Genomic DNA, 26,921 nt, shown 5'->3' with positions numbered 1-26,921 from the left:
AGTTTATCGTGAACCCCAAGTCTATGAGGTGAGCGATCAGAAGCCTGGTGCAAGCGACCGCTAGCTTCATGGAAGAGGCTAGGATCAGGAGGTTGGTGGACGACCTCCTGACTTTAACGACCTCCTGACCTTAACGACGCAGTGGCAGCAGTGCAGTCTTGACACAGTGGGAGTGGGAGTGAGCTTGTAGCCGAACGGTACTCTGATGTCTTCGTAGGCTACCCCCTGAAAGGCGAAATGGAGGAAATTCCTGTGTTTTAGGCATCCTTCAGGTCGATGCTTGTGCAAAAATCTCATGGACTGTCCGCAGCGACACCTTCACAGCGAGCATGGGCGAGTCGCTATGTGGCGACTCGGTGTGCTTAGATCAAGGATCGGACGCCGACCACACGTACGTATTCTTAGGAACCAATAAATCGTTTTAATAAAACCCTCTGTTCTAAAGCTCCGTGGGCATCACTGTCACGGTTCCCTTGCTGAGGAGGGCTGCTATCTTTGCGTCCAGAGCTGCAGCTTTCTCAGGTGAGTCCATCACCGTCCACACCATGCCCTGGAAGGGCGTTGGGGTCTCGTGGAATTGTAATGCGTAGCCCCCTCACAGTGTTCTGCCCATCCACTGCGACAGCACGCAGAGAAGCCTCCACCTGACATAGCGCTCGCATACAGTGAAGGTGGCAGAGCCAGCTGGGGGTGCTCGCAACTCACTCCTGCAAGTCCCCTGGTCCCAGCCTGAGGGATGTGGATCCAGCCCAAGGGTGGGGCCCGTCATAAAAGGGATAACCGCGTGCTAGCGGGAGTGTGTGCGTCTCTATGGAATGTGATGACGGCACAGTTACGGTGTGCAAACGCGCCCATGCCCCGGCTTCAGCAAAACATCAGCATAACAGCGGGTGCGGTCGGGAGATTTTCCGTAACCAGGAGTGAGTCATGTGAACGCACCCTCTCCACTTATCCTGCCACCATCACGGCCGCAAGTTGAGTGGAAGCCGGACTTTTGAGAGACGCTGCCGTTACGCAGTCGCAGGGATCGTGCTTGGAATCTGCTGGCGGACCTCGCCACAATGCAGCAGCAACTAGCCCTGCAGTTCTGGGAAATGGCGAGGGTCCACGAGTGGGACCAGTAGGCGCTCTGATAAAGCCAGCGGGCCATCCAGGTCCTCCTCCTGGAGCACAGGAAGCGGGGCAAGGAACGACAGCCGGGCCCCCTCGCCCATCCGCTACAGAAGAAGACTGGAGAGGACGAACAGATGGCCGAAGGAGGCCGGCTGGTCCCAGACGATGATCCAGCGACACCTGGTTTGACCCGAGGCTTTGGCAGAGGCATCCTGGATGGATATTCGTTGTGTGCATGGGGATATTAGCACATATCCGATAGTGCGGCTTGAAGTTCGCTATAAGTGAATGATCTTGATAATGATCTCCACCCTGTGGTTTTCACAGCCAATGAATGTGGACTGTAATCACCCAATCAGTAAAGAAAGAAGACCACACTAATCAAGCACTGATCTCCTTTGGTTTGTTTTGGTTTTGGTTTTAATTGTGTAGATAATGACATTATAAAGTGTAATGGAAGGCACACCATCATTTTAATTTACTTTCTTTCATTTGTACGTTTATTTTATTAAGATTATATCACTATACGATCACAATGTAAAGACAAGGTTTTTCAAGCCAACATAGTGACCTGCAGCAGAGTAGGATTGGTTTGCTGTAAACTTAAACGAGGATATGTTCCTAATATTTAAAACGCAGTGCATAGTGCAGACGGTGATTCCAGCCCCTTAATTCTAACCCTTAACGCTTGTGTTACTTCGATGCATTTTATGGTGAAGAAATTGATTATACTCTAGTATCAATAGGCCTATTGTGTAAATACATCAAGAGGGCTTTCTGTAAACTCTACGCTGTAAAACCATATGCATTGTCGTGGCTAAAAAAAGGTCCAGACCTGGGCCAGTGAAAAGTCTGGATCTCTGAACGACGTTTCTATCTGTTCTGGCGTCAAAAACTTGGAAGAAAAAAACACCGGAACCGGACCGAGTCTTATGCGAAAATGTTCATTGGTGTATCAGAGGGACGACTGCAACAGTAAACTTTGAGCACGGAGAGACTGAACAGCCTTTGTTCTTCTTTTACGTCCGAAAAACACCCTTTTCCTATTACATGTTCTACCCTCTCAGCACCGGGAACGGCTCAAAATCCTGTTACTACGGTTGACAATTCTTTGGGGGTAGTTGAACGACCATTCACATTCTCTGTGAGGGTGAGCCGGTCGCAGCTCGTAGTCCTGTCGTCAAGTGTTCTTCCTTTTCCTTCCGTCGGACGCGACCTTGAACTCTCCTCCCTGTTTCGGCTACAGGCGCGCCTCGCTTAACGACCTACCCGTTTGAACGACCGTTCGGACTGAAGACCAGCTCTCCGATCAGTCGACGTTGCCCACGGCGTTCAATAGCGCGGCGCGCGCGTTGTATGCGCGGCGTCTCAGCGTCGAGCGTCTCATCGTGCATCATGGTTCTCAGTGTCGTCCCCGCAGTCTGTCGGTATTCGCGCCGCTAGCGTTTGCAATGGCCACGCCCCCCTTACTGTGAAATGGTGCGGGTCCTCGCTTAATCCACCAATTCGCTTAATAACCTGGTCTAGGGACGGAACTCGGCCGCTAAGTGAGGAGTACCCGTGTATTGTTTTGCCCCTGTTTTTGCAGACGACTTGAGTTCCCCTCTTCTTGGCGTAACAGTACACATTTTTTGAAAGTTTAAAAAAATATATACATATGTCGATACATTTTGGAGAAAACTTGAGTTCTTTTCATTATTTCATTATTTCCCTTGGTTTTGGTTTTTATCGCATACTATCGCACTTATCGCATATTTTTAAAAGGTTTTTTTTTATACATATATCTTGAGTATTGGTAAAATGTAGTATGTTCTTACCATGTGGGGTTACTTATTAGCCACAACAGTATGAACATCTATGGCACAGGGGTCAAGGTGGCTGGGACATTCAAGTCTTACATTCTGCAATGGGACACACGCCACCAGTCAGTTACATTGTAGTCTATACATTCCGAGAAAATAGTGATATAATCTGAGTACGATAAACTTACAAATGAAATGAAATAAAATAAAATGACTGTGTACCTTATACTATAACTAACACTCTATAACATCAAAAATCTACAGTTAAACCACAACTAGAATGGATTCCTTACAATAGAAAAGATGTCTAAATGGCCATGGAATAATGCATTTATAAATGGTCCTCTGCTGCCACCCTCAGGAATTTTACAGTAACAGCAGGCAAGCTGGTTTATCCCAGTCAACAGGCACGAATGAACAACCTTTACCTATTAAATGGCTGATATAAGTACACTCCACTTCACATATTTGAACATACAATCATATGCAGAAATAAATAAATACAATAAAACACATATAACAACACCAAAGCGCATGCTTGGGATTTGGTTCAGGCTACCCAAACAAACAATCAGTGCTTGATTAGTGTGCTCTGCCATTATTGTTCACGGATTGGGTGATAATCGAACTAGTTCAGACAGTTCAAAAGTATTGCTTTTGAAAATCACCGGGCGGAGATCAACATCGGTAGAGCGGCAACGTTATCACTTGCATTTGACAGCGTTCAAAAAAAAAACCCCCTTCAAACGCTCGGGAAAATTAGACGGGTCGTGATCCACGCACGGGCCCCGGGGGAATCCACGCCGGCGGCCCCGCAACAACAACCGTCCCCGGAACAACAGCGACGAGCGCGTCTTCAGTTCCGCGCCGACGAGATAAAGACTGACAGGTTCGTCGTCGTCAGCGACACCCACGTGGCAGTTTGCCGTGGGCCAGGATGAGGGATTCCCTTTAAAAAAAAAAAAAAAAAAAATGTATTTATCGATTGATTGATTGATTGATTGATTTATTTTAGCCTGTACTGTACATTAAAAGACTGACTAGTCTGCAGGGGCAGTTCAAATTCTCCAGCCGCAAAGTCCCTCCTTATTAATCACCCAGCATCCCTTACAGTAACGCAGATCTGCTCTACATCTGGGGCCGTCACCAAGCCCCCTCGTTGGAGAACGATCTCGCCATGTTTTAGCTCTGGTGTGTGAGGTCAGAGTGATATTGCGGTGCCCCCCAGGCAGCGTTCGGGCTTTTGCAGCCGCCCACGTCCAGGTTTGTGCTGGTCGCCGTGAAAACAGACGCTGGGAATCAGCTGCAAATTACAGCCTGGTAATCTGAAACGTGAGTACAATAGTTGTTGTTTTTTTTTAATATTAAATGCTTTGTTTTGCTTGGTTGCTTATTTGATTACCTTCTACTCATTCAGAACACTGAGTTGCATCTTGTGTATGAAAGGTGCTGTACAAACAAAGGTTATTTACTACTACTATTATTACTATTGTTGTAGTTATGGACTGTTTCTCAAGTCTATTTTTTAGATCTATGACCTTTTACTGATAAATATGGTGCTCTTTCAAATATCCTCTTGGAAGTAATCCTGAGCGATCCTTGTAAAAAAAAGCCACAATAAAAACGACTAATATCGCTTGTATGTTTTAAAAGGAGAGCTATTATGCTCCTTTTCACATATGTATGCATTTGTATGTTTATGTTTGCTGAAAATACCACCCAGATTATGCATTTGAGCCATTGTGACATGCCTCTGAACCGTCCCGTTCCAAAACGGGCCGTTTCGGTGGGTGGAGCCACCCTCCCGAAGCCTGTGAGCCAATGGCGTTTTGAGCATGGCGTCCGGGTTCTGTTGTATTTACTCCGTAGCGTTCACTGATTTCCCCTTGTCGGTCCACCCAATCTTTTTCCGAACAAATTTGAGGCAATCAGTCCAGTCGCTGAATCGTCACCCATATTAGATCTACAAGGACTCTTGGAAAGGGTTGCTCCGATTTTCATTGCTGTGCTCTCAGCTTGTGGGGGGGGGGGGGGGGGGGGCATGGCCATCGCACCGTGACGCAGTGGAACTCTTGGACGCAGGGATCTTTTGTTTCATGTAAACGTCACAAAATGAAATAAAAGAAATGCTCCTACAATAAAAACACCCTATTTGTATTGGTTTTGTTTGGAGAAACGCACAGTGGATCACATGCCGCAGCCTACAGTATATACTTGTTGTTTTTTTTTAGAAAGCAACACACGGCAGAATTCTTTTTTTTTTTTTTTACTTATTTTTCCATCGTCTGCGGTCTCTTCACAGACAGTTGGTATTAAGTCCTCTTTTAAAAGATTTGTGCTGGTCTTTCCAGCGGCGCTTGTTGTTCTCCATGTTATTTCTCCTGCCGTGGGTGGAGTTACTTCTACTGTGGGCCCTGTGACGTACGAAGGGATCAAAATGCGAACGAGTAATAATAATAATAATAATAATAATAATAATAATAATAATAGGTTCACTGTTAACGCTTGTATTGGAGACACAACACAGCCCAGCGGTGGTACGGCAGAGCTTAAATCAATGCTGCATTACATGAACCTCGGTCATTAGTAGTCCCCACTCCCAAGTTTATGCGTTACATTGCCATTCCATTGTTAGACGTGTTTTCAAATAAAAAGCCCGGCAAAGGGAGCTTTGTTCAGCTTTAACGGTATATACAAACATGTTGCCGTGATCCTATGACTGTCGTCTTGGGGAAACTCCAGCCCATGCGATGTGCTCCGATATTCCGATCGGAATTCCATCCTAATCGGCCGTTCCGTTGCGCTTATCCAAGTCGGATGTGGGATTTTTCCGAGATCCAAATTTCACCGGAATGCAGCACAAGTACTCCCGGCGCATGTTGATGACGTACTGTAGGGCTCAGACAAAACAACAACAGAGCTCAGCTGTAAGCTAGCTGTTAGCCAACTGAGCTAACTGTTTATGGTGTAATTCGCATATCTGCTCAATTAATACCTGATAATTCCACATGCAATCACCAAAGCCCGTCGGGATTCAACCACGTATCTCCTGATATAGCAGCGGTCCGTTATACGACCAGAAGGTAGGGTGACGTTAGGTTATCAATTATCACTTTAATAATGGCGAATCCGACCAGGTTGTCCAGACAAACTGTGCCAGATGAGCTGTGCAGCTCTGGCTGTTTGTTGTTGTTTTTTTTTTAAATCTACTCTGCTCTTCATTCTGGGATTTTTTTTTTGACGAAGACGCCAATTTGACCTATTTATTGTCCTGTTGTCTTTTTTTGCCCATTCCTAAGTGTGTAGTAACCGTCCTACTGATTTCCCAGTGGGGTTGAAAGTCTAAAGCCCTGTGTTAATTTGCACTTTAACCTGTTATCTCTGTGATTTTATTGTCTTTTATCGGTTTTCATGTTTTATCTCAATGCATTTATTCATTTTGGCATTTATACAATGTCATTTATGCCTTATGAAAAGCACTTTGAATTGCCCATCTCTACAAAATGTGCTATACAAATAAACTTGTCTTACCTTACCTTGCAAACGATGGAGCTTATGGCTCAAAAACACCGTTATATAAACTAATTCTACCTGCCTTAAAATCTAGGTTTTTAGGTCTCTTTTATTAAGCTGCTTATATGATATTTACTGTCGTTTATATTCATCATTCTTAATTTTCTCTTTTTTGTCCCAAACTAAGAATATTTATGGCAAAACCAGACCACAAGACCTCCCGGTGGAGAATCTGACCTCCACCAAGGACCACCAATATCATTTCATCTGCCCTCATCATGTCCCCGCGGAAGAGGCCCCTGGTTCCCGTCAACAGCCGCAGGAAAACAGTAGACGATGTCTTTCCATTTAACCTCCTGCCTGTGGAGTGCCAGCTGCACGTTCTCTCCTTCCTAAATGAGGTGGACAAGTGCAGCTGTGCCCTGGTCTGCTCAAGTTGGAGCTGTCTCGTCCGTTCATGGAAGCTGTGGAGGGTGGCCGACTACTCCCGCCGAGGCGTCTTCCACCTGGGTCAGGAGGGGTTGCTTGTTTCCAACCGGGAGTTTGAGCGGTGGAAAAGCTGGGTTCATCATTACACCCACCACCTCATCTCCCGCCATGCCAGCTTGCTCACCCTGAAAGCCAGCTTCGACCTGGGGGACAGATGCAACAAATGGGGGGAGCTGCTCAACCATTTGCTGGACCACATCCACTGCAGGGACCTCGGCCACCTAGACCTCAACTGGACCTTCACACTCCTCGAACCTCTAGACCTCAGGGTCCACTCCAGTTCAAGCTCCCACCAAGATAGCATTACCAAGATGGATCAGGTAGCTTGTTGTATTCATGCTTGGAAACAACTTCTCTTTTCACATTCCACGTGATTGGGGATTTTCGTTAGTACCCCTGAGAGGATTCTGAAGTCTATGATATTTTCTGGTGGACCTCTACAAGGCCTGTAGAGCAGTGTAACTAGTAACAGACGCAGACAGAGCAATAGCTAAAAAGTTCTCATGTTGATTCACAGAACCGGTTAGCTGAAGTTGAGGCAAAGAGAGAACTGAACTTGTTGGAGAGTTGTTACTATAAACGTGTGCACTGCTGATTTATAACTATGCTGCGTACTTCAAAGTCCATGTGATTGCTCAAGTGGATAATGTGCACAGCAGTTGTACTATCACGGTTATTATTGTTCTGCCGTGTTCTCTGTGTCATTTACGGTCCTCCAACAACGACATTGCGTTTGCTGAATTTTGTTAAAAATAAAATGTCAACATTATAACTCTTTTTTTTTTTTTTTACAGGTGGCCAGTTTCCAGGAACTCCTGGTCAAGCTCACCCAAAGCTGCCCTCGCATCTCCAAGATGAGGATGCACTTTGATTGGTCCGACACGTCCGTCTCGCTGCTCACTCAGTTTCAGCAGCTGCGCGTGCTTGAGCTCAAGTACTTCTGGGTATTCAAGGGGGTCACGCCCTCAACACTCCAGACGCTGACCAAATCCCTGCCAAACCTCAAGTCGCTGACTTTACACATCCTCGTGCCCCTGAGGAACCTGGGAATCTCTTATACACTGGAGTCCATGTCTCTGGAGTTCCTGGATGTGTCGCCCAGCCGGGGCCTGGTCTTCTCCTGCCTCAAGCTTCCGGCGTTGCGCGAGCTCCGGGCCAAGAAGATCGTGCGAGGCATCACGCTGGACCGCAGGACCAGGCTGAGCATTCAGAGCCGATGGCCGTGCCTCTATCACGTCCTGCGGGACGGAACGCCCAAACTGCAGGCGCTGAACAATGAAAGGCTGCTCCCCACCTGGCGAGACGAGAGCTACGGGGAGCTGTCCGCCATCTTGGATCAGTCTTGTTACTGTATCCAGCATCTAGATAGCTGGCTTTGGTAATCTACTGTTTGGCAGCGTGACACTGAATGTACAGTTGGGATTTAGCGGCTAGCTACCAGAGCAGAGACTTTTTAGGTTTGTGTGACTAGTTTAATTGGAGGCGTGCTGAAGACGGATGGATATGAGATGGAAATTGCAGCATCGAGGAAAAAGAAACAATTGTGACCAGACTTTCTAGTTTTCCACTTGTATGGTATACTTTTTCCGATGGATCAACGAGTCTTAAGGGTGTAGAAAATGCTAGCCTTCTGCGAGACATTTGCACAAATAAGGAGATTAATGGTCAACAACAAGATTAGTTGTTCACATACTGTAGGTATTTAAAAGACACTTTAAAGAGATTATTAGCCTGTAAAACCATTAGTAAAAAAAAAAAAAAAAAAAAATTGTCTGGAAAAAAAAACAATGACAAGTCTTAACTCTCAAACACAATGCAATCTATCTCGGTGGCCTGGTAAGATTTAGTGTGATGGAGATTACAAGGATGCAGTACCGTTTTATGACTAGAGAGTTAATCACAGTCTGCTTCAACACCAGGCCAGGCATCAAACATGGAATGTACTTGATTTTCCAATTTAAGTTCATTTTTATTGACACTTGATGCAAATGGCACTTGTGTTTCATGATGTGCTATGTGTGTGTGTGTGTGTGTGTATGTGTGTGTTTTCTATTCTTTTAATGAAGGAATTAGATGCTCACTCTTTAATTTCAGACATTTTCCCTCATATCATTTGAGTTGCTAAAAAACTGCAGCAAGTGTGACTATATTCCGGTGAAAACTGGCTGTGTGTGTGTTAGAGGGTCTAAAACGCATAACACATTATATTTCACAAACAGGTTTGTGAAAGTATTTTTATTTTAACTGTAATTTTAAATTTCTTTAGTTTCCAGTTCTAGGTTGCTTGACCCCCTCTTGATGGATAGAATCATTCATGCAATTTCTCTTAAACCAACAGAGGTCACTATTCCTAAAATATATTTTGTTCATGAAGGTTTCTATTTCTTCATAAAAGTTACCTGGCTTTGTTTACAATTGCACTAGTGCACCATCGTTTTGTGGACCAAGGAATTCTAACTTGCTTCCATCTCCCTTGCTCCATTGCATCTTTTAAGAACAAAGAATTGTAGATATCTGCGTCACTGCACTATTGGTTGTCAATATATATCAAATAATTTTCAAGGTTTGACTGATGTGATGAAAACTTGAGTTGAGAGTGTCAAAGATTCATAATAAAGTGACGCACTGAATATCAACTGTAATTCAGAATGCAAAGTGGTTGTGCCTGCCTGCGTGTGTGCGTGTGAGTGTGTGGAAAATTCGACTCAAGAAAGGCAAAGTAGGAACATTGTTTTTGGGATTCACATTGAATGGAATACACTGCCGGCTGTTACATTAATGCTGTCACATAAAAAGTAATTGGGGAGACACCTTCAGGTTAATAACTTGACAAGCAAAAAAGAAGCATTTTTCTTTTGTGTAAATATTAGTTTGAAAAAACCCATAAAATTCAAAGTTATGTTTCCTCATAAAGTACATTCATTATCCGGTGGCTGAATCATGTAGACAAAAAAAACCAAGACAAGTGAACAAGATAAATAGCTGGCTATTGAGAAAGTACATGTTTTTTGTGGGTATTTGTAGTGTATGTCTCATGAACACATTAAAAGATGCACATTTCGATTGGGTCAAGGGGAGTTGGGAGTTCCATTAAAAAAAAAAAAGTACTCAGTACTTTACATGAAGAAATAGTGTAGAAATGTGTAGAACATATGTGATAATAAGTGGTCACACCTGCCTTATTGTTCGGGTCTCCCACACAGTACTGGTGCAAAAACAGCTGGGGGGATAGACGACCAATCAAGCGTGGAGGGGGGGTGTGGGGATTGTGCTGTACCGTCAACCTGACTTTCCATTGCACTGCATTCCGCATTGTGAGTGTCTTTATGTAAAGAAATAATATGAAATATTATATTTTTATATTATTATATTCTTATATTACATGTGGATGTCTGTATGTGCGCATTCAATGAAGCACAAGCTTCCCAATCGATTCCACGGATTCCAGAAATTATTATGTGCTCTTATCCATTCCCCTCCCAACTCTGCCCCAGGTCCCTCATTACTCCTCCTTGCACATGCTTTTCATTTGTTGTTAGTGCTTCAGAAACTCACAGAGCCCCTGCAAGCTCGGGGCAGAGTCTGGGGAAGCAGAACCAACCCTCTGCTTCGGGACATGGCCTGACTTCGGGACCCGACGGCGGAGGAAGGGACGGCACCACGGCTTGGGACGGGACTTTTAGCCTCCGATCCACCTGCTGCCTGCTGCTCACACTTCTGTAACCTCGTGGGATTTGGAACCGCCGGAGAGCATCGAGAGCCTGTGGGGGCCAACGCACTGCCGCTGCTATCTTGAGTTCTCGTTGTCACTCACGAACAAACCTCTAACCTTTTGTCAAGAGATTTATCTAACCACTGGATTAGTTGTAAGTCTACACTGACTACCTCCAGATGTGCGAGTGCAATCTGACATATTAACAGCAAGACCGAAGACCGTCGCCCTCTCCACTCTACACAGCTCTTACTCTTTGCTCCTTTGCCAATGCCCAGGTTAATACTTAATCTATATATGGGCTCTCAATTGCTAAGGCCAAGCCCCATTTATGATTGGGAGGTTCCTCAGAAGCAGGCATAGAGAGATGTTGTGGAACTGAGGAGGAGTTCTGGTTCAACAGCGTAGCAGCACTGTTCCTCCAGTCACACAGGTGAAGCGTCTTGGACTCGTCGAGCACGGAGAGAGGGGGTCCACGATGGCGAAAGACTTTCACATCTCCAAGACTTTTGCCATCGTCACTGTCGTCCTCACCGTCTCAGCCATCGCCGGCGTCATCATCATGGCGATCATCTACCAGTCCCAGATCTCGGAATTGAACCCCTCACCCCGCCCGACCTTCCTGCCGACGACAGAGTTTCCCACGGCCCCCCCGCCAGACATGAGGCTCCCTGGCGACCTGGTGCCTGAGAGTTACAGGCTCTTCCTCCAGCCTCACCTGTACACCAGCATCACTGAGGCCGCCAACCTCACCAGTCCCAATCAGACCATGGTCTTCACCGGAAACTCCACCGTGGACCTCCGCTGCGTGCGGCGGACCAGGAGCATCTTCCTTCACAGCAAGAACCTAGCGCTTCTGGTGTGGAAGGTGACAAACAAGGACACGGACAAAGAAGTTAAGGTCACTGATGTAAAGTTCTACAAGGACGAAACCGACTTTCTTGAGATACAGTTGTCGGACATATTGACAGAAGGGGGGAATTACAGTCTGTTCTTGGCTTTTGAAGGTGAAATGACGGACGATTTGGCTGGACTGTATATGAGCAAATATAACGAAGGGGTTTCGGCCAATGGAAGTAACACAGAGAGGTAAGTGAGGAACAGGCTTTGAGGTGCCATCAAGAGCGACAGACATAACAAGATCACACTTCAATTTAATTCCTGGGGCATCACATCCGGGAAGCAGTGCTTCTGCCCATGCCTGCGACCAAATCAGTCAAGTCAATGGTCATATGTCATTTGCAGCGCTGGGTAGTAACTGGTTAATAACAGCAGTTTAGTAATAGGAACAGTAGTTTGTACAGCAATTTTTACTGTCTCTCTTCGCTGTGTTTGAAAAATATTTTAGTTTATAGTTTGGTCACACAGCTCTTTCCCCTCCAACAATCAGGCAAAAAATATATTAAGCAACCATTGAAGTGTGTTTACAAATTGACTATGAAGCAATAAAAATAGCACTATTAAAACGGCAGTCCAAACTCAAAACCACCAAGCGGGAAAACTTTCACATTTCTAGCGTTTCTAGCGACTTACACAATTATGTCTGCTCTTAAAGTGAAAATGAACCAGGTTGTCCTATGGTGCACTTCTATTGCTCAGATATTGAGATTTATTTGATTCAATGTAACTAGACCTTGATTTAACTGTCTGGAGAACTACTTTAACCATCGGCTACTGTGCTTGTACTGGTGTGTTATTTAGGGTTAACTTTTACAAGGACAAAATATATTACATGTAACATGGTGCAACAATGCAAAAACAGCATCAGTTATCTCTGGATCTGGATTCAGAGTAATACAAACAGATTTCTACAGGAGGGTGAGATGCAGTTGCGTATAGGCACTTTGGCATTGTGGGGCAGAATTGTTTCTGGGAATAAACCCAGGTCGGAACACAGTGGTACAAGCTTCCCTCACAGTGAAAATGGTGCCAGACACAGAGTTAGAGAGAGAGAGAGAGAGAGAGAGAGAGAGAGAGAGAGAGAGAGAGAGAGAGAGAGAGAGAGAGAGAGAGAGAAGCTGGTGCATCTGGTGCAATCCATGGGAATTGCCGGCTCTTTTTCCAAACACAGGGGAAGCCCAGGCCGGTTCCCAGAGGGCTCGTGGGCAATGTAGTGCCTCCTTCTTTTTGGCTTTGTCCCTGCAATATCATAACCAAGTAAAAAAGAAAGAAAAAAAATAGGACTTAATGTGGCCCCAAAAATAGCAAATAAAAATCTCTTTTATTTTCTGCAAAAAAACGTTAACTTAAAGTGAAATCTCATACATGCAAGGTAAGTTTATTATAAAATATTTTGGAAACCAAACAAATGAAACTGGGCGCTATCCCTCAGAATATGCTGTGTTTTTAATTGTGGGGTGTCACTGCTTAAGCTTCAACCAGTTTGGTCAAATACTTATTTTTTTAAAGACTGCGTAAATATAATTACATAATAATTATTTTCAAACCACCAAAACTAGGTATTAAAACAAAACAAATGAAAATCAAAGATAAAAAAAAAGCAATGAAAAATTGACGCTTGAAAAAGTCACGCTTGGCCGTTGACCCTTGAGTCATGAGATGCTGCACATAGCCAGGAGTTTATTGCTGGTCATCAGCTGTATTTATAATAGTTCTTTTTTTGTGGGGGTCTGTAGTTTCTCTTTATTGACATTTGAAATTGGCTATCATTTTTTTGGACAGTTTTTCTATATTAAAGAGAGGGCAACAGACATCCAGCAAATGACTGCGAGCTGGATTTGAACCTGTTCACCGCAGGTTTTCTTTGCCTACATGTATATGCTTTCACTCGCTTATCCTGTTAAATCACCAGGACGCACCTAGGTTTAATTTTAATAAAAACGGGGTTGCCATGGCCGCAGGCTATTGGTGTTGCTCATTAAGCAAGTCGTTTATTATGACAGACCCGTTCGGTTAAATAAAGACATGCGTGTTTACACAAGCGCACCATTAATACCACGTCATATCCCGGGAACTTGGAAGGGATGAAAATGGATAGTCCTATCGGCTTTGGTAACTCGAGACCCCCTCACAAAGTTTTCATTTGTCATTCTACACATTCGCTGCGCTCCTTTGGTCATTCCTTCTCACGTTGGCCTACCCGGCACCGAGCCCGGCGACTGGACCTGGTCTCCATGTGTTCAACCGGACACTTTTATTAAACCCTGTCCTCAATATCAAGGTTTGATAAATGTGCCCTTTCGCAAAGGTCTTTTGCGAAAGGTCTTTTGCAATATTCAAAAGAAAGCAACTGCTATAAATGATACATTAATAACAAAGGTATCGAGGTGCTGATAACTGTCCCACATGATTCATATTATACACACACATTATACATGTACAGGTTTTTCCAGATGTTTGTCCTTTCATTAGTAGGTCTATAGGTTCCCAATTGAACCCCTGGTTCCGACAGACATTTTAGACATTACTCATATTGATAAGGATAGGAGGGCTTAAACTTTCAAACGGAATACTCACAGTCAGGATTTTTTGGCCCCCCACTTTCAAGTACTACAGTGATAAGAACGTTGGCCCCGAATGTTTTGAGAATAGCCGCCAATCAAAAATAGCCGCACAGGGCCGGCTCAGCACCCCGATTGCTCCCTCTTTGATGGTACAAACTGTTCCCAGTGCACCAGAGTGCCTGTGATCGGTGCCAAAACCCTGTGTTTTTATTATCGATGGCGGCCATTTTATTTTACTCCGTTTCCTTATGGAATGAAACAAGCACAGTGCGGGATGGGGACCCGTTCTCCGTGACATTTTTAAAATAGCATTTAACGTTTTTGTCTTGACTGCAGTGTAGACGCTGAATGCCAATGTTTCCATTAAACACCGGATTAGACTCTCTGGACATTTGTTTGATCTGCTCTCCTTAACCGTGCACTTCATGCCTCGCTAATACGCGACATCTAAACCAAACGTCTTCACCTGTCCCGCTAGATTCCTCGCCACCAGCCAGCTGCAGCCCACAGAGGCCAGGAAGGTGTTTCCTTGCTTCGACGAACCGGCGTTGAAGGCCACGTTCGACGTGACTGTGATTCACCGACGACTCACGACGGCACTGGGGAACTGGGAGGTGTCAGGTGAACATGAACGGACGACAAAGCTGCCTCTCGCATGGCAAACGTACAAATTCGTTCAACGATTGTTGCACAAATTTGATTGTCTTGATGCAAATTTTGCATTGTGCTGCATTACGTGCTGCATTAAAGCGTCTCCAGTGACAGTTATTTCGTCTTCTGGACGATAAACCGTTACTTTCCCTCCCTGTTTTAGAGTCCAATGTCCTAGACGAAGAGTGGATGTACACACACTTCTATCCAACACGGAAGATGTCCACATACCTTCTCGCCTTCGTAGTGTCAGAGTTTAAATCCATTTCCTCCACGCACGACCGAGTTACCATTACAGTAAGTGTGCTGTGGATTATGTATCACTTTTTATCTATTTTATCTCCAAATGTTAAATATAAGCACATTTGATTCAAGATGCTGAATTACAGCCACAAACAAAATGTTTGTCCCACATGCTGCACTATAAACAAAACATTTGCCAGCTAAATTGCTCCAGACATTCTGACTTTTATTGAAACTGTTTTCAGGATCTCAAGGCATCCAATAATAATCTCAATGGCCAAAAGAAGTCTGTGATAACATCATGATAATTCATATTGCATCTTGCATTTCCATAGTGCAAAGCATATAGGTGGAAGGGTATAGGAAGTTTCTACCCAAATAAAAAAGTCATTACTTTTCAAAATTGTAATTATATTTTTAATATATAATTATAGGGTTATTGGCAAAATTAGTAAAAACATTGACCTGTAAAGCATGAATTTGTGATTGAGCATTAAAAGTATGAGTAAATAGTAAACTTCTCTGAACAATTAAATTTGCCAGTAAACATCTATAAATGTTCCAATAACAGCAGCTTTCATAAGAAAGGAACATAGCTGCTGGCTTTGACTCAACGGCAATCATTAGTGATTTATTCATTCAAATGAAAAACCGTTGAACAAATAGACAGATAGATTGTTTTCGTCACGTTGACATAGCTGTTGCTGTTGGATATTAAGCATGAATCACTGGTGGGTATAAGGTATTATTACTTTGGCAGAGCACTCTGTAGTTCTTAATGTGTGTGTGTGTGTGTGTGTGTGTGTGTGTGTGTGTGTGTGTGTGTGTGTGTGTGTGTGTGTGTGTGTGTGTTTGTGTGTGCGTGCGTGCGTGCCTGCATGCGTGCATGTGCGTGTGCGTGTGTGCGTGTGTGTGTGTGTGTGTGTGTGTGTGTGTGTGCGCGCGCCTGTGCGTGTTTAAACAGACGCACGCTCGGAGGGAAGCCCTGGAAGCAGGACACGCTGCCTACGCAAACAACATCACCGGAAAGATCCTGAAGTTCTTTGAGGATCGTTTTGACATCAAGTTCCCTCTCCAGAAGCTGGGTACGGCACCAGAGCCCATGGTCATCACATGATGGAAGAGTGGATGGATGGATGGATGGATGGATGAACAGATCGAAAGCTGGGTGGAAGAATGGATGGGTGGATGATGTAAGGACAGATGGATGATGGATGGACGGACAGATAGATGGAAGGATGGATGGATGCTGGATGTAAAGATGGATGGAATGATGGAGGAATGGTCGGATGGAAGGATGGACAGATGGACGGTGAATGATGGATGGATGGATGGATGATGGATGGAATGATGGATGGCTGGATGGATGAAGGATGGATGGTCGGATGATAGAAGAATAGATGGATGATGGATGGATGGATGGATGGATGGAGGGATGGCTTGTGAATTTTTCACATCACCTTCAAAATACCTGCCAGTTTTAAATATGCTCAATTTTAAATGTTACATTTCGAAAATTAGAAATATGCTTCAAATTTGAATAAATACCTGTAAAATGTCCATCAAATATATCGTCCATTAAGTATCATCTCATGGGAAATGTGTCCGTTTGAGATGAACGCTCTGTATAAAGATGGATTCCGCTTGAATTTCGTGTCACGCGCGAGAACCCGGGTCCCTGTGTCTCTGTGCTTCCACCTCTCAGACCAGATCGCTCTGCCGGACTTCGCGGCGGCCGGCATGGAGAACTGGGGGCTCATCATGTACTCGGAGACGGCCCTGCTGTACGACCCGAAAGCGTCTTCGCTGTTCGACAAGGAGTGGATCGCGGAGGTCGTCGCACACGAGCTGGCCCACCAGGTCCGAGGAATCAGGATTGGCATTATCAGAGGACCGTGTGGCCAGGCTCACGTGGTCACAAATGGCAAGAATAGCCCGTTGAAAAACCCCCAAAAAACGCGGCACCCGTCGCTTTCCGCTTTGTCTTCTCCCATTTCTGACAGTGGTTTGGGAACCTGGTGACGATGAGGTGGTGGAACGACGTTTGGCTGAACGAGGGCTTCGCCAACTACATGTCGAAGTTGGCGGTCGATCACATTGAGCCCGACTGGAACATAGTGAGGAAACATTCATCTTTTCTTTAACTGCCCGGTCGACTTCACAGCGGGAGGATGGTTCTGGATTAGAGGCGACTATTTAAAGTTGAAAATAAAACCAATCAACAAAACAGGAACTTGCTCTTTCCTCTGTGTGTCATTCACTGTTTTTTATTACCATACCTTAGGTGATGGTAGCTCAGGAGGTAGAGCTGGTCGTCTAGTAATCTAAAGGTTGCTGGCTCGACCCCAGGCTCCTCCTGCTAGCATGCTGTAGTGTCCTTGAGCAAGACTTAACCCCTAATTGCTCCTGATGGCTGCGTCCGTCGGTGTTTGAATAATTGTAGGTCGCTTTGGATAAAAGCGTCTGCTAAATGTAATGTAATAGCATCACCAGAATTTCATGTTGGCCAGGGTCATGTACTGTGTGTGTGTGTGTGTGTGTGTGTGTGTGTGTGTGTGTGTGTGTGTGTGTGTGTGTGTGTGTGTGTGTGTGTGTGTGTGTGTGTGTGTGTGTGTGTGTGTGTGTGTGTGTGTGTGTGTGTGTGTGTGTGTGTGTGTGTGAGAGATCTAACAAGCCGCACGTGATCTTGTCTCTGGTTGCTTTTTCCCCCCAGAAAGACATGCTGATGGTGAGGCAGCTGCACTCGGCCTTCGAGATGGATTCCCTGGCCATGTCTCGCCCGCTCAGCCCTCCCCCCGGCGACATCCAGACTCCCGATCAGATCGCCAGCATGTTTGACGGAATCACATATAACAAGGTGTCTGCTCAGAGTGGAGGGAGGGGAGGGGGGGGGGATAAAAACACACAGGAGGAGAGGGACGGAGGGACATGAACACACAGCCAGGCGGCCACGAGACAGACTTTCTGAACGTTAACGCAAAATCCCTTTGGTCTTCCATCCGCAGGGGGCGGCGGTGCTGACCATGGTGGCGGACCTTGTGAAGGAGGAAGTGTTCAATGAAGGGGTCAAGGTGACGAATGACACCTTGTATGTGTCATTTTTGTAATAGTCTGACATCACTCCGCAAAGAGACGTTCGTCCATCTGCTCCGACTTTCCGACAACCCCGCACACACACTCGATCTCCTCTTGAATATGTATTTTTTTCTGGCCCAATCATGCCCTTCTGAGGTGCAAGATTCCATAGCGGCATATGGCTGTCACGGACATTGTGTGGCTTTCCCCAATTTTTCCTTCCCCCAATCTTGAGCCAAAAGATAATCATGGACGAGACGAAAATGATATCACTATGGGATACCCGTGCACTTGTTCGTAGACAAGACTATAATAAAGTCTGGAAAAAAACGGGCGATAGAAATTCACAACTTGGCTTAATTTAAAGGATGCAAATGCACGTCTTGTTCATTTATTTTACTCTCTCTCTCTCTCTCTCTCTCTCTGCATGTGTGTATGGGTGTGTTTTCATGTGCTTTCAGATGTATCTCAACGCGTTCCAGTATAATAACACGGAAAACAAAGATCTCTGGCACTCTTTAGAAAAGGTAAAACCTTCCGGCGCGGCCTTCGTCGGAACAACGCAAATCTTAATCTTAACCGTTAAAGCTCATTTTAAGACTGAAGAATTTTACACCAATTTAAGCCCCGTGCAAAGGGTGTCATTTACCGGAATAGTAACCAAGACTTTGCGTTTGCGTTCTCAGGCTGTGTACGAGAACGGAGGGAGCCTTAAGGTTGCTGAAATGATGAACACGTGGACACAGCAAAGGGGTTTTCCAGTCGTCACCATCAACACCACCACTGGGGAAGTCCACCAGCAGCATTTCACCTTCAACCAATCCGCACAAACTGGGTATGGGTGAGAAAAAAACGTGAAACTTTTAAAAGCAACACGGATGCTGTCGCTGTAGGCCTCCTTGGGGTTTTGGCCGGAACATCTGGCATTTATTTATAACTCCACAGACCAATCTCACAATCTGTGACTTACCTGAGACACTGTTGCCGTGTCGCAGAAGAGCTTGAACGGCGAGTTGGAATGTCTTCATGTCCCTCGAGCAGCGGCCACACTGGTGCGCCGTGAGAGCTCGCCGGGTGTGCCGTGAACATTTTTCAGACCTCACTTAAAAAAAAAAAAAAAAAAGGAAGGAAATAAGCTTTTGTGTTGCAAGATCAAATTTGCGAGGCTGCACTAATTCGTCAGCTTCAGCCAGGATAGCAGCTCTGTGTTCATCGGGGCGAGTTTCCCTCTGAAAGTGAGGGCGACGAGGACACTCTTCGTGCATTTGATTGCGTAGGTTTAAGGCACGGTGAGGGGGGGGGAGGACTTCCAGCCGAACGACGAACAAGAGTTTATTGTTTTCAGTTTGCGAGTTGGAGATTCAGCCCCTCGGCTCCAGACTCACCAAGTCATTTAAAAGAGCGAGAGAATGGTTTGTGAGTCGTGCATCACTTTTAGTAAGGCATGATAATAAGCACAGTTCTACATGTTTCTGATGTTTTCGGTGACGGGATAGTGGTGCGCTGTGGCATTATGTCATTGTGAAAAGGTTGGGAAACCCTGCTGTACAGCATCTATGCCCAGATGTCCCCGTGTCTTCAACACACACACACACAACCAACCGTCTGATTTATTGCTTCTTTTTTTTTCTCTCCTTGTCTCTAGACAAGTGTGGCAAATCCCAATCAAAGTGATGACATGGAGCCATAAGCATGATGAGTTCATGCTGAAGACCCAAACAGGTGACGGGATTTTAAGACGGCTGAGGGTCAGCCATGTAATGCCTCTGTGTAATGAAAATCAACCTACCTCCGAAATCATATCTACTGCACTATTCGTTGAAAAGTGAGCAAGTGCTGATGTACAGTGATGAATAGTTTCCAAGATTTAGATACATTTTATGGAATAAATGATCAAAGTCGTGCTGATCAAATTACCATTACTTCATATATAGATTTGGAGAACTGTAGAACTGCAATATTACAGCCGTGCTGATATAAACTTTAACAGAACCCTCTCATGCGGTGTGGCATATTTTTAACCTCGGGGGGAACAATGGATTGATGGAGTTGTAATTGCAATAAACCCTCCATCCGTTTCATGAACTCACATTCTGTCCTCTGCACAGCAACGAGGGACTCACTGATCTCTAAAGGTGGGGAGTGGATTCTGGCCAACGTCAACTGCACCGGATTCTTCAGGGTCAACTACGACCAGAATAACTGGAGGAGCCTCATGGACCAGATGGAGAGGAACCCAAGTGTAGGTACCGCGCTGACATCTCAAAGTCCCGCTTCAAACGAAGAAAGAACCACCGGCGAACTTCTCCCCAAAATACCCTGCTCAGTATACGCAGGACAAATACGTGTATTCACAACGACGCAGTGACGAAACCAACCAGGAAAGAAAAGAACCTCTGAACCCTACTGCCCCGCTGTTCATTGATCCGCCACTGATCTGACACATCTGACCACGTGATAGCGGGGATGGAGGTGATAGAATGGACCAATTGGGTGGAGGTCGGTGAACTGGTTGGAAAGTGCTGAGACGTGCAAACACTGCGGCACAAAAACTGAAAACAACGTGTCTTCGTGTTTACTCTGTATTTATGGAACGTGCTCTTCCTTGAAATATTCATGTTTTGCCATCATGCAGCCGGCTGTATGTTTGTTGACATGAGGCATTGTTCTTATTTGCAGCGCATCCCAGTCATGAACAGAGGACAACTTATTAATGATGTGTTTGATCTGGTGAGGTGAGGACCTCAAGAGTTTTTTTTTATTTCCACAAATAATTTTGGAATGTACTGAATTGGCATGTTGTATAGCCCAGTGTTTTTCAAAAGCTGCTGAATTTCTTTTCAAATTCCACTTCAATAATCTGAGAATGGAAATGAGCCCTTGTGTTGCAAGATCAAAACCGCAAAGCTGCTCTAATTCATCAATTCCAGCCAGGATAGAAGCTCTAGCTGGCTCAAGCTTTCCATTTCCATTTTAGTAAGCCATAATAGTAAGCAGTTATACTTATTTGTGACGTTTTTTGTGGTGTGCAATGAGATTATTTCATTGTAAAAAGTTTGCCGTGGCAGAAAAAAGGGTTGGGAAAGACTGGTATAGGGCGCAGGCCAACACCTCGGTTTGGAAATCAAAATAATATAAAATAATATAAATAAATAAAAAAAATATATATCTGAAAACTCATCTTGGTTCGTTCTCAGGGCCAAACTGGTGAATGTGACGCTGGCGCTGAATTCTACTCGATTCCTCCGCAATGACACAGCGGACATTCCCTGGGCATCTGCGGTTGCGAACCTCCAGTACTTCGAGGACATGTTTTACCGCTCTGAAGTCTACGGGCCCATGCAGGTACGTACACACACGCACACACGTGCATGCGTGCGCGCGCGCGCGCGCACACACACACACACACACACACACACACACACACAGCTTGTGAAAAAAATAAACCAAAATATCCACAGGCTCACATAGGTATTCACACTCACACTCACATGCTGTTGCACAAGCTGCATCTCAAAGCATCTGGTCCCGTTTCCCATCCTCTTTATCGCCTCCTGAAAATTAGAGGGAAACAATGTGGTGAGGGCAATTCCCACTGGACAGAATTTCCCTAAAGCACCAAAAACACACACATCACCAAAGTTGCATTCAGGACGTCTGCCTTTTCCACAAGGAAAAGTGGAGGCATGTCATTTTTTTTAGTCAGCTTAGAGTGGTTGTGTTATTTTTAGTCATTTATTACCACCTTAAGCAATCACAGCGGTACGGTTCTTTCTGCAGGAATACTTACGGAAGCAGGTGCGAGGCGTGTACAACTACTTCAGGAACTACACGGACAACTCAGAAGTCCCGCTTGACCACTCACAACAGTAAGATGCGATGGGCCGTATCGATTTATTGTATGGGTGGCTTTCCCAAAGAAAACACAATCCCCATGGCTTCCCCACTTCTCATCAGTTCACACAGCCATTGGCCATTGCGTCTAAAGACTGGGGGGGGGGGGGGGGGGGGACGGTAAGCGTAATACAAATTTAACTGTAATTGGCTTTGTTTCTGACACGGTTTGACGTCGTCTCAGGTCTAACATGGCCTCGATTTGACGAACCAGGGTTCCTGGAGCACGATGGGATCAAATCCAGGACTAAATGATGAACTCAGTCCCAGGGTTAAGTAGTAGTAAACAGACGCTTGAAAAACCTGACGAAATGATACTCAATCAATTCCACGGCGTATACATTTCTAATGCCTTATTGTTTACAAAGACAATGACCATGCCGGCACATGCACCGCCCAACGTGCCATTATTGCAATAGGGTCCTCTTGCAATTTTCTCTTGTGGCCTGTGTAATCTATATCTGTATCTACGACAACTGATATACAATGCTATCCGATTCATCCTCAGGCACAGCCAGAGAAACTCCGTCAACGTGGCGTGCACTAACGGGCTCCCAGAGTGCGAGGCCATGGCCAAGAGGATGTTTGAGAACTGGATGGAAAACGAAACCAACAACAGGTACAAAAGCCAAGGGTCACAGAGTGTGACTGGTATGCTTCCGTGACGCACCAACGAAGCGGGGAGGGATATTGTGATTAACTCCAATTTTTCTATTCACACCTTACTTGAGTACTTCTACTGCGAGGGGACGCAGGTCTTCAGCAGGAACAGCACTTGAGGGCAAATATCTTCCTTTTCAGAGAGATACTTTACTGGTGTCCCCCTCCCTCACCACAGCATCCACGCCAACCTGCGGCCCACCATCTACTGCACGGCGGTGGCTGTCGGCGGGTACAAGGAGTGGGAGTTTGCCTGGAAGATGTATCAGAAGTCCACCGTCGCTGCGGAGAAGAACATGCTCTGCCACGCGCTCTCCTGCACCAACAAGATTTGGCTGCTCAACAGGTCAGACGCCGCCAGAAATCTATTATCAGTCGATCTGTCCGTCGGTGGGAAAAAATGGTCACGGTTTGTCGCATGAAAAATAAAAAGAAAGTCAAGGAGACATTACATTTAGCAGACGCTTTTTATCCAAAGCGACTTACAATTATTGAAACACCGATGGACGCAGCCATCAGGAGCAATTAGGGGTTAAGTGTCTTGCTCAAGGACACTACAGCATGCTAGCAGGAGGAGCCTGGGATTGAACCAGCAACCTTTAGATGACTAGACGACCAGCTCTACCTCCTGAGCTACCGTCCCCCGAGACAACTCCTCACAGTCAGACACAGTCGCTCTAAAGTCGTACTCAGGGTTCATTCTGGGCTTACAAGTTACAAGTTCCTTTTTAAGCACAATTCTTTTCATTTTCGAAACCTTTGCGCAAAATATAATACATTTTTAATGTGATCCTTATTAATTAAATCATCATATAATTTTAATCACATTGTCTATTATTTATAATCGTATATCTATTAACTATAAATTTGTATATATATAACAATTTATATATATATATATATATATATATATAAAAAACAAAAACGCAGAGGCCTCATTTCACCGGCCACCATCCAAAGCATGTGCATGTGTGTGTGTGTGTGTGCATGCATGTGTTGTAGTGTGGTGTGCTGTGTGTCGATTAAAGATTGTAATGTATCATAGCAACCCTGTTGGATTCAATTTACATTTCCCTGACATGATATCGTAAAAGTAATTTTAAGATTTTTCTTTTTTTTACGTCTTTTTTACGATTTGAATAACAAAACCAGGGGGAATATCACAGATTTTCAATGATTGCGTTTTTCTCAAGGGCGTTTCAAGCACTTTGGCACAAAAGGGTCTTTTTTCAAGGTATTCAAGCACTCCAATTTCTGAGAACGAAATCCAAGCACCTGCTTTAGCAACATAGTCACTGTATGTTGCGTTTCTTGCCACAGCGTGTGACTTCTCGCGTTACGGCGACTAAAGCACTAATCCATCCTCACCCTCGATCGGCGTGTCAGCGCGGCTGACAGTAACTTCTAGACCTGGGATGAGCCCGGCCAAACGGTCGCACCTTTGAGCTCTCTATCGCTGTTGGACCTGATGTGTCACGGGGAGTGATATCGGTGCTGGTGATGCACCAATCTGCTACGTGCATTAAACAAAACAAACGAAAAACAAAACAAGCTCTCTGGACACTGAACGGTTGCGCTACGCCTTTGGTACACGGTGATATTTAGTGCTCACTGTGTTCCTTATCTCGCAGATACCTGGAGTACACTTTGGACCCCAGTAAGATACGGAAAATGGACGCCGTCTCCACCATCATCTCCGTTGCGAGGAACGCGGCGGGGCAGGCGCTGGCCTGGAACTTTGTCCGAGCGCACTGGACTTATATCAGCGAGGAGTAAGTCGCCCCAGATCTCCCCGTCTGTCCTCTTCGGGATCTTCAAATGGTATCTCACCGACGGCTGAGTTGACGGGAAAAGGTTTCAAGGAACCTCTCGGCGTGTACGGACACCATGTAACGCGTGTACGGACGCAATGCGCTCACACGCTGATCCTTGTGGTTGTTTGTCGATTGCATCGTTGCATTGTGATGTGTTGAAAACAAAGAGTCGGCGTTGGGGTATCCCCGACTCTCCCCGCTCCCACAACAAACGGCGTTTATTTTGTTTTCTTACGCCGAACGCGTCCGCTCAACCGGAAAGTCCGGGCTCAAGAGAAGGAGAGGATTTTGCGAACCCACAACTTTGCCCACGAGCACCAGAGCTGTCGTTGGAATTTAAAAGGGGACTCCACTGGCCTCGCGGGTGTGAGTTCGTGTCGAGGGGGAAAGATTAATGCGTTTGGATTCCTCACCATCGTTGTAATGACGGCGAGTTTACACAAGTAATGACACTGAGGCCTCGTGTCGAATTAACCGCTCGCTGACGTTTTATTGAGGCAACCGGTGAAACAAACAAAAAGATGCACTCGAATAAGCTTCAGGAAACCATAAAACACATCGTATTATAAAGTGGCTGATGACAAACCACACTTGTCAAGGTACAAAGGTTGTCTCCTTAATAATCCCCTACTCTCGATGTGGTAACCAGGGACACAACCAACATGACACTTGGCTGGCCCACCTCAAGACTTTAGGTAGAACTGTGACCCAAGATGCCACGGTATCCAAGATTGAATTGGACAAAAAAAAAGTATGGTATCAATGACCGGGATCCCAGATATTGTGATTTATTGACGGAATCCAGTAAACAAAGTATTTCATAGTCCATTGTGGCCGTTCAGATTTTCCCGGCTTTAACCGCCTCCAGCGAATTAACTTTGAAGAATTTGGTTAAATGCACTGCAGATTACAGAAGAGGCCTGTGCTGGCCATTTCCCTTGCCTCTCTGAAGAACATACGGGACAGGATCCAGGCCCCCATGACCCCTGACAGCAATGTGAACGGACGGATATCGTACAATGCAAGATCTCATTGTCTTATGCAATATTTGTCCAGAAAGCAAGGCGATTTAGGAATCGGAAAAAACACTGTGTGTATTTGCGGGTACGCCAGCCACGGAAATTCCACCTGTAAACGCGACATTCGGTGCATTTACAGAGCAGTGTGTTTTGCCTGTCCTCCCAGTTACGGAGCCGGTCTGATGGCCCTGGGACATCTGATCCAAGGTGTGACGCAGACCTTCTCCACAGACTTTGAACTCAAGGAGGTGATTGAAAGTTTTTTTTACTTGCATTGCTAGATTGTAAAATGCCCATTGACATCATACTTGTTTTTCTTGTTCCCTGCTGTACAAGCCTCTAACGCTTGCGACGATTTTTTTAAGCAATTGAAGCCACAGGCATTTCCATGCCTCCATTCCTTGCAGGGTCTACCTGACTTATTGATACGGGACTACTCTTTGAATGGAGTCACTCTCACCATGGTGCTTTTGTGCAAATTCCCATTTCCTGGCATGGGTGTGTGTATCTGTGTGTCTGTGTTTTCAGCTGAGGCGCTTTCAGAGCGAGCATGGTGATGAGGTGCAGAGGGCCGTGGAGCAGGCCATCGAGCTGACCCAGTCCAACATCATGTGGGTCCAGGAGAACAAGCAGATAGTGCTGGAATGGTTCCTGGGAGAATTGGCCTCGTAAGAGTCGCCCGGGCCTTCTGAATCAAGTACACCAACTGGAAAACCTCGGAGCGGAGAGATTTAAAAGCTCTGAGCCAGAGGTTATTTTACACAGTTTGGGTCCCAAAGTGAGAGAGAGAGAGAGAGAGAGAGAGATGGGAAAAAAATTGGATCTGAAATTTTTTTTTCCTCAACAAAGAATTTCTTGTGCCACAGTCAAGAGTTTTACGGGAGCTCGCTAAACACAGAGAACAACAAATAATACATAACATAAGGCGGAGCGGCATTCAGCTGCCTTCAAATTGACGACACAACAGAGGCAACCAAATAACTGGACCCGGCTCGATGCTCCTCCGCCGCGCGCCATCGCACGACACTTAGTCGACTCATTTAATGCATACGTGTTTCAAGGATGTTCGATGTTGAAATAATTTAATTTTCTATCAAATTGCACAGCAATCCAGCAACCATCTGTGAAATGTCACAGATTAACAACCAGAATGTCACAAGCCAAATGTCATGTTTTTGATATTTATAACAGCCAAACCAAATCACCAGCACTTTTTACTATTCCAAGCTAAGAGCCCAAACACCCCACACCCTTATATTCGACGAATTTAAGTATTATAGCTATAACTACAATATATATTTATATTGATTTTTAAATTAACTTTATAAAGCACTCTGTATACCTTATATTATGTATTAAACAAGGACCAAATTTTGTTGGATTTTGTTCAATTGTTATTTTTCTAACAATAAAACAAGCGTGTTGAAGCGCGACTCCTTTAATCCTGTCCACAGATCATTGCTTCACATGGT

The 26,921-nt window shown here is 45.1% G+C and overlaps 2 protein-coding genes across 3 annotated transcripts; both read left to right on the top strand.

Annotated features, from left to right (window-relative positions):
• Positions 1-6,706: 6,706 nt before the first annotated feature.
• LOC307231655 (uncharacterized protein) lies at positions 6,707-9,391 on the top strand (the record flags this gene model as incomplete). The annotated part of the gene is made up of 2 exons (XM_080002432.1): positions 6,707-7,237; positions 7,712-9,391. 2 exons carry the CDS (start codon positions 6,707-6,709, stop codon positions 8,297-8,299), a joined length of 1,119 nt encoding a protein of 372 aa, XP_079858558.1. The 3' UTR covers positions 8,300-9,391.
• A 1,171-nt stretch (positions 9,392-10,562) lies between these two features.
• On the top strand, positions 10,563-26,891 carry anpeplb (alanyl (membrane) aminopeptidase-like b). 2 transcript variants are annotated; one of them, XM_080002306.1, is made up of 20 exons: positions 10,563-11,718; positions 14,572-14,714; positions 14,908-15,041; positions 15,952-16,072; positions 16,693-16,847; positions 16,991-17,104; positions 17,701-17,844; positions 17,993-18,058; positions 18,524-18,589; positions 18,749-18,897; positions 19,708-19,784; positions 20,171-20,304; positions 20,742-20,797; positions 21,260-21,407; positions 21,843-21,931; positions 22,465-22,575; positions 22,795-22,962; positions 24,248-24,388; positions 25,616-25,697; positions 25,978-26,891. In XM_080002306.1, exons 1-20 carry the CDS (start codon positions 11,108-11,110, stop codon positions 26,119-26,121), a joined length of 2,853 nt encoding a protein of 950 aa, XP_079858432.1. In that variant the 5' UTR covers positions 10,563-11,107; the 3' UTR covers positions 26,122-26,891. The 2 variants fall into 2 exon arrangements, with proteins under 2 accessions (XP_079858432.1, XP_079858433.1); XM_080002307.1 differs by lacking the exon at positions 24,248-24,388.
• The last annotated feature ends 30 nt before the right edge of the window (positions 26,892-26,921 follow it).

The sequence above is a fragment of the Zeus faber genome (assembly GCF_960531495.2).
Source record: "Zeus faber genome assembly, chromosome: 6".
Lineage (NCBI taxonomy): Eukaryota > Metazoa > Chordata > Actinopteri > Zeiformes > Zeidae > Zeus > Zeus faber.
The sequence above is the reverse complement of the archived record's forward strand: the minus strand, read 5'-3'. Positions and strand labels throughout refer to the sequence as shown.

Bases quoted from the DNA above. Each gene is read 5' to 3' on its own strand.
- anpeplb (XM_080002306.1), top strand. From the start codon at position 11,108: ATGGCGAAAGACTTTCACATCTCCAAGACTTTTGCCATCGTCACTGTC. The intron at 18,590-18,748 runs GTAAAACCTTCC...TTGCGTTCTCAG, and splicing joins TCTGGCACTCTTTAGAAAAG to GCTGTGTACGAGAACGGAGG. The intron at 22,963-24,247 runs GTCAGACGCCGC...CTTATCTCGCAG, and splicing joins AAGATTTGGCTGCTCAACAG to ATACCTGGAGTACACTTTGG.